The sequence below is a fragment of the Ahaetulla prasina genome, chromosome 5 (genome assembly GCF_028640845.1).
Source record: "Ahaetulla prasina isolate Xishuangbanna chromosome 5, ASM2864084v1, whole genome shotgun sequence".
Classification (NCBI taxonomy): domain Eukaryota; kingdom Metazoa; phylum Chordata; class Lepidosauria; order Squamata; family Colubridae; genus Ahaetulla; species Ahaetulla prasina.
This window is the reverse complement of record NC_080543.1, coordinates 96,768,633-96,781,433: the sequence shown is the minus strand read 5'-3', so window position 1 is coordinate 96,781,433 and position 12,801 is coordinate 96,768,633. Positions and strand designations below refer to the sequence as shown.

The 12,801-nt window shown below is 36.5% G+C and overlaps 1 protein-coding gene across 2 annotated transcripts in view; it reads left to right on the top strand.

Annotated features, from left to right (window-relative positions):
• The window catches only part of TBC1D8 (TBC1 domain family member 8), a 52,192-nt gene that overhangs the window by 33,082 nt on the left and 6,309 nt on the right, over positions 1 to 12,801 (top strand). For both annotated transcript variants that reach the window (XM_058184829.1, XM_058184828.1), the window contains exons 6-11: positions 2,928 to 3,135; positions 3,869 to 4,063; positions 4,816 to 4,983; positions 8,549 to 8,699; positions 10,299 to 10,513; positions 11,600 to 11,717. In XM_058184829.1, coding sequence (XP_058040812.1) covers positions 2,928 to 3,135; positions 3,869 to 4,063; positions 4,816 to 4,983; positions 8,549 to 8,699; positions 10,299 to 10,513; positions 11,600 to 11,717 — 1,055 coding nt within the window. The remainder of the gene's footprint in view (positions 1 to 2,927; positions 3,136 to 3,868; positions 4,064 to 4,815; positions 4,984 to 8,548; positions 8,700 to 10,298; positions 10,514 to 11,599; positions 11,718 to 12,801) is intronic.

The following is a 12,801-nucleotide window of genomic DNA, read 5'->3' as shown; positions in this document are numbered from 1 at the left end:
GAATTAAATTACTAAAATAGTTTTTAAAAAGAAGGGAAAAAGACAAGGAAAAAATTCTAACTTCCCCCTTTTTGTACGTATGTTAATTTACAGCATTGTAGACAATTCGGGAGCCCTAGAAATCAGATAAGTAACTGCATTTTCCATCCTGTGTGATGTACATATAGGAATCATTCTTGCTTAAATTTGGTGACCTTCTATTGTGTATATACTGTGTAGTGTTAATTTTGCCACTGCTGGTATTCTCCAGGTGTAAATTTCCAATCAGATATTTTCAGAATTGTAACTTTCTTCCAGTGCTGAGCAAAATTTATTGATACTGTAAGCATGTCTGATTAAGATTGCTTATTATTTTTGAGATTATACCTAATTAAAAATTGTAATTTCATTTCAGTTTGAGTTCCAAATTTTCCTGCATCCTAGTATAAATATCTTTCCAGTACTTTTGATTTTTTTTTTTATATGCACAGCATATGATTAAAACGTTTCTTCTGTTTTATGGCATTTTTAGTATTTATTACTATATGGTTTGTCCATCCTAGATAATATTGATGGAGTTTTATGCCATCAATAGAATGTTTTATATCAATTTTCCTTCATTTTAACATGGTGCAATTACTACAGATTTAGTTCCATAATTCTTCTCATTTTTGTGTTTAAAATTAGGTTTCATTTTATTATTCAGTTTTTTATTCTGTAGCATATGTAAGTAAAAATTTACTTATTTACATCTACTTTCTGGCAAAACAGCCCCATAGGAAATAATGGATTTATTTAACAACCACTGTATTTATTTAACTGGACTCACTTAAGAACAATGGTGATTTACTTAATGACCACTGCAAAAAAACCTCAGTAAAATTGAATCGATTAAGTGATGAGTCACTTAATGACCATCACAATTTATAGTCGTAATGGGCAATTTCCATTACGGTCATAAGTTAAGGACTATCTGAATCTGCTTTCAACCTAAAACCAGCAATGTGTTTTCAAAAAAATACCTTCCTTATTTTACAGGATGAGATGGAGTGGGGCTTATCTCTTGCAGCTCTACTGCATTTCAAAAGCATTTTGAACAACTCTAGAACTTTAGTTATCCTTTCCAAAGTTAATGGGGACATTAGAGATTCTGGTTTATAGAAGTGGTAGGAACACATTGGAAATATAGCGTGAAGAAGTCCACCCTTCAGCCCCATGTTTAAGAAAAGTCTTGGAAGTTCTAATCCTGTTCTTGAGCTTGGTGGTTTCATACTTTCACTGTGTTAGGCAATGCAACCAATTATTAGCATAGTAGTTACTGTTACTACTATTCGGAACACATTGAACCTAAAATTTTAATTCTCAAACATACGCATTTCTATAAACTGAGAAGACATTGTGGCTTTTATTTAAAAGTATCAAAGTTTATAAGGGAAATGAAATGTTACAGATTTTGTTTTAATGCTGCATGCTGGAGCATGAACATAGCACTTGTCTGCAGTACCTTAAAGCAGTTGGCCTATTCTAAAGATTGGGTAGTCCTGGGGAAAAATGATGGTTCCATTAAGGTTTTTTAGACCATTTTGCATTCTCAAATATTCTAAAATACTTTTTGTAGATGGAATCTGAACTGCACCACAGTTCTGGTGTCTGATCTTTATTAGATGGAACCAGTGGTGGGATTCAAATAATTTAACAACCGGTTCTCTGCCCTAATAATTTCTTCCAACAACCAGTTCACCAAACTGCTCAGAAAGTTAACAACCGGTTCTCCCGAAGTGGTGCGAACTGGCTGAATCCCACCACTGGATGGAACCTACTAAAAATCCCAAGATCTTCTAGGTTGCTTTTTTATATATACATTAGATATAGGTGCATCGGTTTTTTTAAAAAAAATTAAATCTGTGCATATATATTTTAAAAACTTGATGGCTCACATTTATTTGCATTTTGTCAAAAGGACCTCTTCAAATTAGAGAATTTATAACTAGTTCATCTATTTTGAATGCAATGAAAAATACGTTGAGTCAATTACAGTCTTATTCATATTCCAGTGGAATATTTGTATAATTAACCTATTGTTGTCTTCCTTTGGATGTTTGTTTGTTTTTTAATAAAATAAAACCTGTGAGTCTTGGAAACTATAGATTGCTAGAGGATAGTCCTTAGATTTTTCTAGCCCACAACATTACATTCTTTAGTAGAGCAGTAGGAACAACTTTGTTTTTATATTTTAAAAAACCAGTATTTGAGAAGCCTACATATCATGAAACAAGTAACATAACTTCAGTAACAAACTATTTATAGAAGTCTTTTGGTACTATGTTGTTTCTAAGGGTTGGGAAAAATATTCCGGATTGGCTTGATTACAATTGCAGTCAGCTAAAATCTTACAAAGGCATGCATACTACCCACTAACTTGCTCATGCTGAATCCTTGCCAAAGTTAATTGCCTATCTAAAACTATACCAGTTACATTCTAAAATAACAAAAAAGAGAATATTTAACCACTTGTATCCATCTCATTAGACACCTTGGGCTATATGAGCTAAAATCAAACTTCTTCCCTGAAAGGTATATCCATCTGTAAGAGTTTCATTCCTGTCTTTCTGTTAACTCTTTTCAAATGGTTTGTAGGGAAGTTGTTAGCAACAAGGAATGAATATAATATAGTTGTTTAACATAGTAAACAACATTCTATTTTCTGATATGTTGCCATGGTCAAAGATGGGTAGACAGCACTCAGCAGTGAAGGCTGACCTATAAATAAATCGTTTTAACAGACTTGTGATGCAGGGTTTCTTCAAATAATATGATTAAATTTGAAACCAACCACACAAGCATCAATTTTCTCTGCCTTGCATATATTTCTTCTACTCAGGAAAGCCTATTGTATTAAAAAGGGCACTTAAATTGTCTGTAAATAACTATCTCTCTTTTTGTAATAGGGATTTGGAGACAAGAGCACAAAATGAATACTTCAGAGCCTTTTTTAGGTTACCAAAGAAAGAGAGGTTGCATGAAATTGTGGATTGTTCTTTATGGACACCCTTCAGCCGTTGTCACACAGCTGGGAAGCTGTATGCTTCTGATGGTTACATTTGTTTTGCTAGCAAAGAAGATGGCTGCTGTAATATTCTTATTCCGCTTACTGAGGTTAGGATGCCATTCACTGATATGTTTGGTTTTAAAATCTGTTATGCTTCTGAAAGGAGGGATATGATCCATAACTTGAAATACTTTGACCATTAATTAAAGTATTGGTGTGGGAGAGGGAAATTCTTAGAGGTATATCTATTTATCCCAATCAGTGTAATAAGTCATTTCACAATTACTTAAATTAATGTGATTTCCAAATCAAAATCCTCTGGAACGAACTCCCTCCAGGACTTCGTCAACTTCCGGACCTCCGAACCTTTCGTCGCGAGCTTAAAACACACTTATTTATCTGCGCGGGACTGGATTAGATTTTAAAGTTATGGGTTTTAAGGGGTTTTTATTATTTATACTATTTTAAATTTGGGCAATAGAATAAGTTTTTTAATTGTTGTTTTTTAATCTGTATTTATATGTATTTTAACTGCCTGTGAACCGCCCTGAGTCCATAGGGAGATAGGGCGGTATATAAATTTGAAAAATAAATAAAATAAATAAAATAAATAAAAAATAATAGCTATCATGAAGATGAAACATTTTTGCTAAAATGCTAGTATCAGTTGTGATTTATTTATTCATTATAAAAACGTAACAAATTCAGTTCATACTGCAGATTACAATCGTGAGTAATCTTTGCATTTGCATTTCTAGAATGAAACAACAGCTTTGAGCATTGATGGCATATCAATATCAGAACTTTTCCCTCACTTTTGTGGATAATTTTTGTTCACAGGTTGCTAGTATCGAGAAGATGGAGGATACAAGTCTTCTACCCAATCCCATCATTATTAGTGTAAAAAGCAAGACAGCTTTTCAGTTCATTGAATTGAAGGACAGGGATGCTCTGGTGGAAAATCTATGCTTAAGACTGAAACAAGTGAAGGCAAATAACCTTGTGCTCCAGAATGCTTTCAAAAGCAAAGATATGGTAGTTCTTGTTCAACTTATTCTATATTTGGCTCATTAATAAAAACTTAGTAAAGTAAAAAAAACTTAGTAGTTGTTGTAGTTGAAGTTATAGTAGTAATAGAAATATGTTGTAGCATTGTTGCTTTAAAATAGGGGTTATATACTACAATTTAAAGTTGCTGACTTTCCAGATGTAGTATTCAAAGTGGGGTCAGAGAAGAATTTGCAAGATGATTCCATCTTTTATTTATTTACAACTAATGTATTACACTTAAATTATATTCAGAATAATAATTGATAGTGGAGCTTTACATTTGTTTATACTGATAGAATTTGCATGTCACATGAAAAGCATGTGACATGCAAATTCTTAATTTCTTAAATGATTGTGGCCCTAGTACTTATGGTTTCTTAAGCAAACCATATCTTAATGTGATTCAGCAATTGCATTATGTTGATTTGGTGTTGCACTATAAAAATATATAATTGTAACATTCCCTAAAATCTAAAACAGCAGTTAGTGAAAGTAATTATTTGAGAATAACACCCAAAGTGATAGCAGAATAGACTCAGAAAAAAAATCTATGTTTACTGTTTGTCCATTTTATGCAAAGATTACATCCAATTAATGTGAACTTTATCATTCAGTAACTGTATAATTCCTGTCATATTGCAAGAAAATGTACTAATGACTATATTAGTAGCTTTCAATTAGATCTAGATTGTTTGGTGTGATACAATATTGTCTGTTATTTTTTTATATTTATGCAGCACAACTCTCATGTAATACATGCTGACTATGAATTGGAGGGATTTGGAACAGCTTCCCAGAGTAATGATAAGTGTGAAAATGACAGAAACAGAAAACACCTGCCAAATACAGAAGCTCTGAGTTCAGCATTTCACCCTTCTGGAATGGATGGCCTTGAGTTCAGAATGGTATGTTGTTGGAAGATTTTTGGAAGCTACCTTTGAAAAATATTTATCAGTTACAGCTACTGCTTATTATCATATTTACTAATATATTTTAAACACGATTCTGTTACATTGAATAGTTTCTTGTATGATGAATTCTTTTATTGCCCCCCCTAGAAAAGAGTTAAAGGGTTTTCTTCTTTGTTTCCTTTTCCTCTATCAGTCATTTTCCTGCAACTGCAAATTGGAGTAACTATAAGAGCTGTACAGGTAATTCCCAGGTTACGAGTGTTTCCTTAGTGAACGTTCGAAATTACGTGATAAACGCCCCCTAGTGTTTACGAACAAATTGCAAAACTTAGAATGTTGCTGCACCACGGCAGTCGTTCGGTCTTATGAATGACTGCAGAGGCTCTGCAACATTCACCCTGCCTATTTCACCCACCCTCCCATCCCACATCAGATCTCTATAGAGACTAGGCCTGTGGATACTCGCCTTACAAAGATTTAGAGAGCCTTCGCTTTCTTGGCCTTTGGAGTGTACACAGAGAATGGAGGCCTAAAGCAGGGGTGAAATGCTCCCGGTTCGGACCGGCTCACGCGATCCGGTAGCGATGGCGGCTGCTGGTTTGGAGGACCGGTAGCAAAAATCCCTGGCCCCAGCCCCCTGCCTCTGCTAAGCCGCACCATCAGCAGAGGTTTTTTTTTTTTTACTTTTAAAAGAAGGTTTTGCTTCAGCTGAAACATGCCTTTAAAAGTAAAAAAAAGCCTTTGAGGATCCCGCCCCTCAGCTGAGATTGGCAGAGCCTTTAAACTGAAAAAAAATTTTTTTAAGGCTACTCTGGGGATCTCACCTGAGTTCCTCATCAGCAGAACCTTAAAAAACATGTTTTCTGTAGGAAACATGTAGAAAACCTCCTTTTAAGAGATTCTAAGGCACTTACCTGATTACTGATCGACCTCATGGCTTTTTTCCTAGCCCGAAAGCCCCAGTTTCACTTTCAGCACCAGACAGAACTAATCTAAATTTAGCTAATCTATTTCATCACTGAGTAACTAATGCTGTCTGGCTTTGCTGGCTGAGGAACTCTGGGAATTGAAGTCCAAGTTAATAATAAAATAAAATATTTGTGCAGCTCTCTGAGATTTGGTGTGTTTCTGCAGTGTTTCACTCTAACTACACAAACACACAAAATCTCAGAAAGCTGTATGTGGTATTTTGTGTGTGTGTGTATGTGTGTGTGTCAGGTGTGTGTGTGTAAAGTGTGAACGTTGGTTTTTGAGCTTTTTGTGGCTGTGTGCTGTGTGATGTGCAACTGCTTTTATGTTGTGTGTGAGTCTGTTGTGTTGTGTTGTGTTGTGTGTATGTAAAGTGTGAAAGTTGGTTTTTGGTAGGGAAAATTTTTAGATTTCACCCCTGGCCTAATGTACCACAAGATCACACTAGATCAGTAGCGCGAGAACTCCCGCTATTGATTTGCGTGATCTCATGGTACTTTAGGCTTTTATTCTCTGCAAATGGAGGCCTGGATGAGAGCTGCAGCAAAGGGCTTTGCAAATGGAGGGAAGGCCTGAAACAGCGAAGCTTTCCCTCCATTTGCAAAGCATTTTGCCATCTTTGCAAAAAACCTTTGCTGTCCAGAACGGAGTCCCTCAAGGGAGCATGTGTCACTCTGGAGCTCCGTTTTCACAAGGAAAGGCCTTTCCTCAGGCCTCTGCTGAAGAGAAGTTTCATTTTCAAGGGCCCCATTCCCATGCAGACGAAGTTTGCAGTCTCCATCAGGGTGACAAGTGTTTGAGCGACCCTAGGGCAGTTGGAAGCAATTCTCTCAAACACCTGTCACTCTGACAGAGTCTGGAAACTTTGTCTGCATGGAAATGGGGCAGTTGTGTGCAGGTCTTTCTGTCTTGTCTTGTAATGCCAAGCATGTATATTTTCATGGCTCTTTGCGCCACTCATAGCTTTTGTATCGATTGTGAGTGTCCATGTTTCAACCACATATGTTAGAGCACAATGATTGCAAACTTTTCTCTTCTGACATAGGGGTGGTTGCTGTTGAAAATTAAGCTTAGCTTGCTGAATGCCTGCCCGCCACATTTAACATGCTGTTTAATTTCCTTTATTGTATCACCTTGTATTGAGATACGTTGGCCAAGGTATATGTAGTGGTCTCCTACGTCTAGTTCTTCTCCAGATATACCACATTTTTCAGGCTATAAGACTCACCAGAGTATAAGACGCACCTAGATTTCGAAGAGGAAAACAAGAAAAAAAAAAGTTTTTGGCCTCCACAGCCCCCAGGAGCCCTCTGCAGGCCTCCCAAACTCTCTGTTTGTTCCGTTTTTGTGAAAAACAGGCCCATTTTTGGCAAAACGGGACACGCAGGGCAGTTTTCGAGAGGCCAAAAACAGGGCCATATTTGGTCTATTTGATGCACCAACATTTCCACTGACTTTTTTTTTGGTGGTGGGGAAGTGCATCTGAAAAATATGGTAATTTTTTTTTTCTTTGATGAATTTATTAAACATTACCTGGCTCTTTTTCATATTTATTTTTAAGCCAAATGGTTCTCCTGTTTTGTGCAGCTCTTGTATGTGTCTTTGTAACTCTTTGTAACTCTTCTGGGTCTTGTGAGAAAAGAACAACATCATCTGCAAATCTTAAATGATTTAAATAGACACCATTTATTTTTATTCCCTCGTTTGCCCAGTCTAGTTTGCAAAATACTTCTTCAAGGCAGGCTGAGAAAAGATTAGGTGATATTGTATCACCTTGTCATACATCTTATTCTGTGTTGATTTCCACTTTAAAATCATTAAGGCAAATTGTCACTATTGCTTTTTCATATATTGATTGCAGTAAGTTTATGTAACTAGTGTCAACACCTTGGTTGAGCAATGCATTAATTATTGCTTGCTGGAAATACTAAATCAATGCCTTTTCATAGTCAATGAAAGCCATGTACAGAGGCAGGGGGTATTTGTTGTGCCTTTCAATTATACACATATACACACATACTATACCCATATACTAGTTAGTTGTTAAGTTTATCATTAATTATAAACCACACTCTATCATTCTCTCATTTTTGGAACCCAGAATTTTATATTTTTTTAGCATATAATGGATCCACTAATTGAAATTAGAGATTAGAAATAGATTGATGATAATGTTTCCAATCATTTACAGTTATTAACCATTTTATTCATATTTTTATAATAATCTTAATGATTGCAATTTTCTGTTAATTACAGCAATATTGTATTGCATATATTAGCTTTGTAAAAACTAATTGGTTTTCTCCAGTCAAGTTCGCATTGAAAAAAATGAAATAGAACAGTTTCATTGATTTTTGCCAGCTGTGTCTCATGTAAAATGATAGGGATTTCTTTCAGTCTTTCTAAATGACAGCAACATTTTACATATCATTCCATTATAATTTTATATATTGATCAAATTAGAGGATTTAATCGATTTCCTTTTTTCATACTTTCTTTTGTATTAAATAAAATGCTTTTTAGAATGAGAAGTTATTTCCCAACAATGTGGGTTCTAATGAAGGGTTTAATATATATCCTTTGCTTTTAGTCTAGAGAGCAAATAAAAGAGAGGCTGTGGGATGATCATTTTGCTGAGTATGGCCGAACTGTTTGTATGTTTCGAACAGAGAAAATTAGGAAACTGGTTGCTATGGGAATCCCAGAATCATTACGAGGCAAACTATGGCTCATTTTCTCAGGTGAGAATTCAGTAATTTCACTACTCCCCCAAGTATGTCATTTCATCATATAAGAGAGAGAGAGAGCAGAAACATACATACATACATACATACATACATACATACATACATATATATATATATATATATATATTTCATATGTTTTTCTTTTTTACTATGATTATATACATGTTTATGTATACTGTTGTGACAAAAATTAAATTTAAATTTTTTTTAAAAAAAAATTAGAAGGTGATGTCCATTTTTCTGTGCTTGTTAGGAGAATAGGATCAAGAGGACGAAGGAATCAACAATCTAATGCAAGGGTGTCAAACTCAATTTCATTGAGGACCACATCAGGGTTGTGTTTGACTTTGGAGGGCCGTGTGTGTGTGTGTGTGGCTGGGGGTGGGCATGATCATGGTGGCCGGGGGTGGGTGTGGTCATGGTGGGCTTTCAACAGATGCTCAAGATGCATTTCTTCTTTCTTTCCAGTTCTTCACTATAACCATTTTCCTATCTCTTCTACCAGATATTACTGGCAAACATTTTATTACTTATTTTTTATACTCCACTAAACTTTTTATTTCTAAATATATACCCCATTGTTTAATAGTATATTAAAAGCTATTTATGCTATTGTATTTTTATTATTCAACTAGTAATAAAAATACAATAGCATAAATAACATGATAATACAAGATCTAACAGCAGAGGTAAATTTCCAGGATAATAAATAGAAATGGCTGTCAATTATAGGTTGTTGATTGTAGATTAAATAGACCTACAGTATGTAAAAACTGACATTAAACGATAGTATTAACATAGGATGTTGCTTGTTTTCTATCAAGACCCATTTTCAGCCTCCACAGCCTTCTGTAGCACTCTGCCAGGGAAAACAGGCTGCACGGACACCCCATGAGGCCCCCATGCAACAAGTTTTTGGCCTTCACGGCCTCCAACAGCACTCTGCCGGCCTATTTCTGTCCAGCAGAGTGCTGCAGGAGGCCATGGATGCCGAAAATGGGCCACGGGGGGACCGCATGTGGCCCCCCATGGCGCATTTTGTCCAACAGAGGCATTGCAGGCCAGTCCTTTTATATTTCTAGGCCAGTCCCACGGGCTAGATTTAAGCAGGCCGGATCCGTGGGTATTCCTGATCTAATGTATAAAGAGGTTACATTTCAGCAGAAGAAAATGCTAATTTTTTTGTTGATTTAGCAGTATAAAAAAATTTAAATGTCAGTTATTTCTTTTATGCAATATAATAAATATGTTTACTTCTATATTTGCTATAACAGTAGATAAATTTATATGATTTAACACTGGTTTAAAGATTGAATAGCAAAATATTATATTATACACTAGAAACTGCAGAGACGTTATACTTGGCCCAGATAATTGATTTGTATGTTATGAGATTTGAATATTTAAATTGGGATTTTTCCAATATACTGATATAAGAGTGATTTATTTATCCCCACAGTATTGCACGTGGGCTACAGTTAAACTTAGTTTTTATAGGTGTTAACAAGAGAAATCACATCATATTTGTGAACAAACATTTATTTAACTGTTTGTATTGCTAAAGTATCCATTTTGCATTTATTCCTGGGTCAGATGCTATGTCTGATCTGTATTCACATCCTGGTTACTATGAAGATTTAGTGGAAATGTCAATGGGTATGTATTGCATAGCGACAGAGGAAATAGAGCGTGACTTGCATCGTTCTCTACCTGAACATCCAGCCTTCCAAAGTGAAACAGGCATAGCTGCATTGAGAAGAGTCTTAACAGCTTATGCACACAGAAATCCCAAAATTGGGTATTGTCAGGTAAAGGTTTCTTATGACATTAACTTTTAAATGACTTTTCTTGGCTTGAGAATTGTGGGTCTTTTGACCTCTACTACCCATCTTGCTTGTTCAGTTAAGGCCTACTAATACTTTTCAATATAATAAATATGTTTACTTCTATATTTGCTATAACAGTAGATAAATTTATATGATTTAACACTGGTTTAAAGATTGAATAGCAAAATATTATATTATACACTAGAAACTGCAGAGACGTTATACTTGGCCCAGATAATTGATTTGTATGTTATGAGATTTGAATATTTAAATTGGGATTTTTCCAATATACTGATATAAGAGTGATTTATTTATCCCCACAGTATTGCACGTGGGCTACAGTTAAACTTAGTTTTTATAGGTGTTAACAAGAGAAATCACATCATATTTGTGAACAAACATTTATTTAACTGTTTGTATTGCTAAAGTATCCATTTTGCATTTATTCCTGGGTCAGATGCTATGTCTGATCTGTATTCACATCCTGGTTACTATGAAGATTTAGTGGAAATGTCAATGGGTATGTATTGCATAGCGACAGAGGAAATAGAGCGTGACTTGCATCGTTCTCTACCTGAACATCCAGCCTTCCAAAGTGAAACAGGCATAGCTGCATTGAGAAGAGTCTTAACAGCTTATGCACACAGAAATCCCAAAATTGGGTATTGTCAGGTAAAGGTTTCTTATGACATTAACTTTTAAATGACTTTTCTTGGCTTGAGAATTGTGGGTCTTTTGACCTCTACTACCCATCTTGCTTGTTCAGTTAAGGCCTACTAATACTTTTCAATACAATAAAGTGGGCTAGTTTACCTATTCTAATCCTATCTCTGCCCCATAGAAGTTTCTCTGCTAACTGTTAGAACACGGTTTTGCCAGTATGCCACAAACACAACCAAGCTTCAGTTTTACCCTAGTTATACTTACGTTTTTTCTGTGGAAACCAGTATCTCTGATTTAAATACCGATGTATACAGGATATTTAATAATCCATACATAATGATACAGTAATCAGGATGTGTAATATCAAAGTCACTTATATTTCCATCTCCCCTTGCTTTCTAATAGTCCATGAATATATTGACCTCAGTTTTACTGCTATATGCTAAAGAAGAGGAAGCTTTTTGGTTGCTTGTATCAGTTTGTGAAAGGATGCTCCCAGATTATTTTAATCACCGGGTAATAGGTGAGTCGCTTTCTCTTTCTTTCTCTTTGTTATTGTGCTGTTTGTCATCAGTGATCTATTAATTAATTAATTAATTAACTATTCTTTCAGAGATTAATTTATTTCTGAGATTTAGAGGCCTGACAATTCCAAAATTACTCTGTGTGTCTAACATCAAGGTAAAACAAGAAAAACAGTAAGAAAACTCTGTGCATTTGGACAAATCCACTCCCTTTAAGAGAAGATACTGTGTTTCTCCGAAAATAAGCCTAGCTTGATTTAGCCTATTCCTAATATAAGCTCTACCCCAAAATTAAGCCCTAGTGAAGAGGGTGGGCGTGGCCAGCACAGGAGGCAGGGAGTGCGCGGGGGCCAATGGTCTCTGACAGCAGCCGCAGCCTCCGCAGCACAGGTGAGTTGATTACTTGTCCAAGCAGCAGGCGCAGAGGTGGGAAGGCACGTGATCTGGATGTGTCACGTGGGCTGCGGGAAAGCCAAGAGTTGGTGGGCTGGAATGGCGGCCAGCCGTGGGAGGCTCATCTTTGCATCTCTTGGCTTGCCTGTGGCCTGTGCAGTGCATCGGGATAGCCTGCCTTCTGCCCAAGCCTCTGCCTCCATCTGCTGCCAGTGCCGCCATGCAAATACTAGGTTCCCATGACTGCCCTCCCACTCCAGCCCGCTGACTCCTGGCTTTCCTGCGGTCCGCGTGGCCCATCCAGATCACCTGCCTTCCCATCTGTGCCTCTGCTTCGGTCTGCTGCTTGGACAGGGAATCAACTCACCTGCACTGTGCACCTGTGCAGCCCCAGGGTGCGCTGACCAAGCGGTCAGCAGGCTGCTGCTGGATACCATTGATCCCTGCATGTTTTCTGCCTTTTGTGTATGCGCCAGGGGCAGGGCGCCCAGCTGGGCTGATCACCCTGATATCGTGTTTCCCCCAAAATAAGCCCTAATACTTATTTTGAAGCCCCCCAAAATATAAGACCTGGTCTTATTTTCAGGGAAACATGGTATCCACAAACATCATACTCCTGGGACAACAGCCAAGTTTTTAAGGCTTTCTGATAATCAGAGTAGGGCTGAAATGGATCTCTGAGGTCATTTT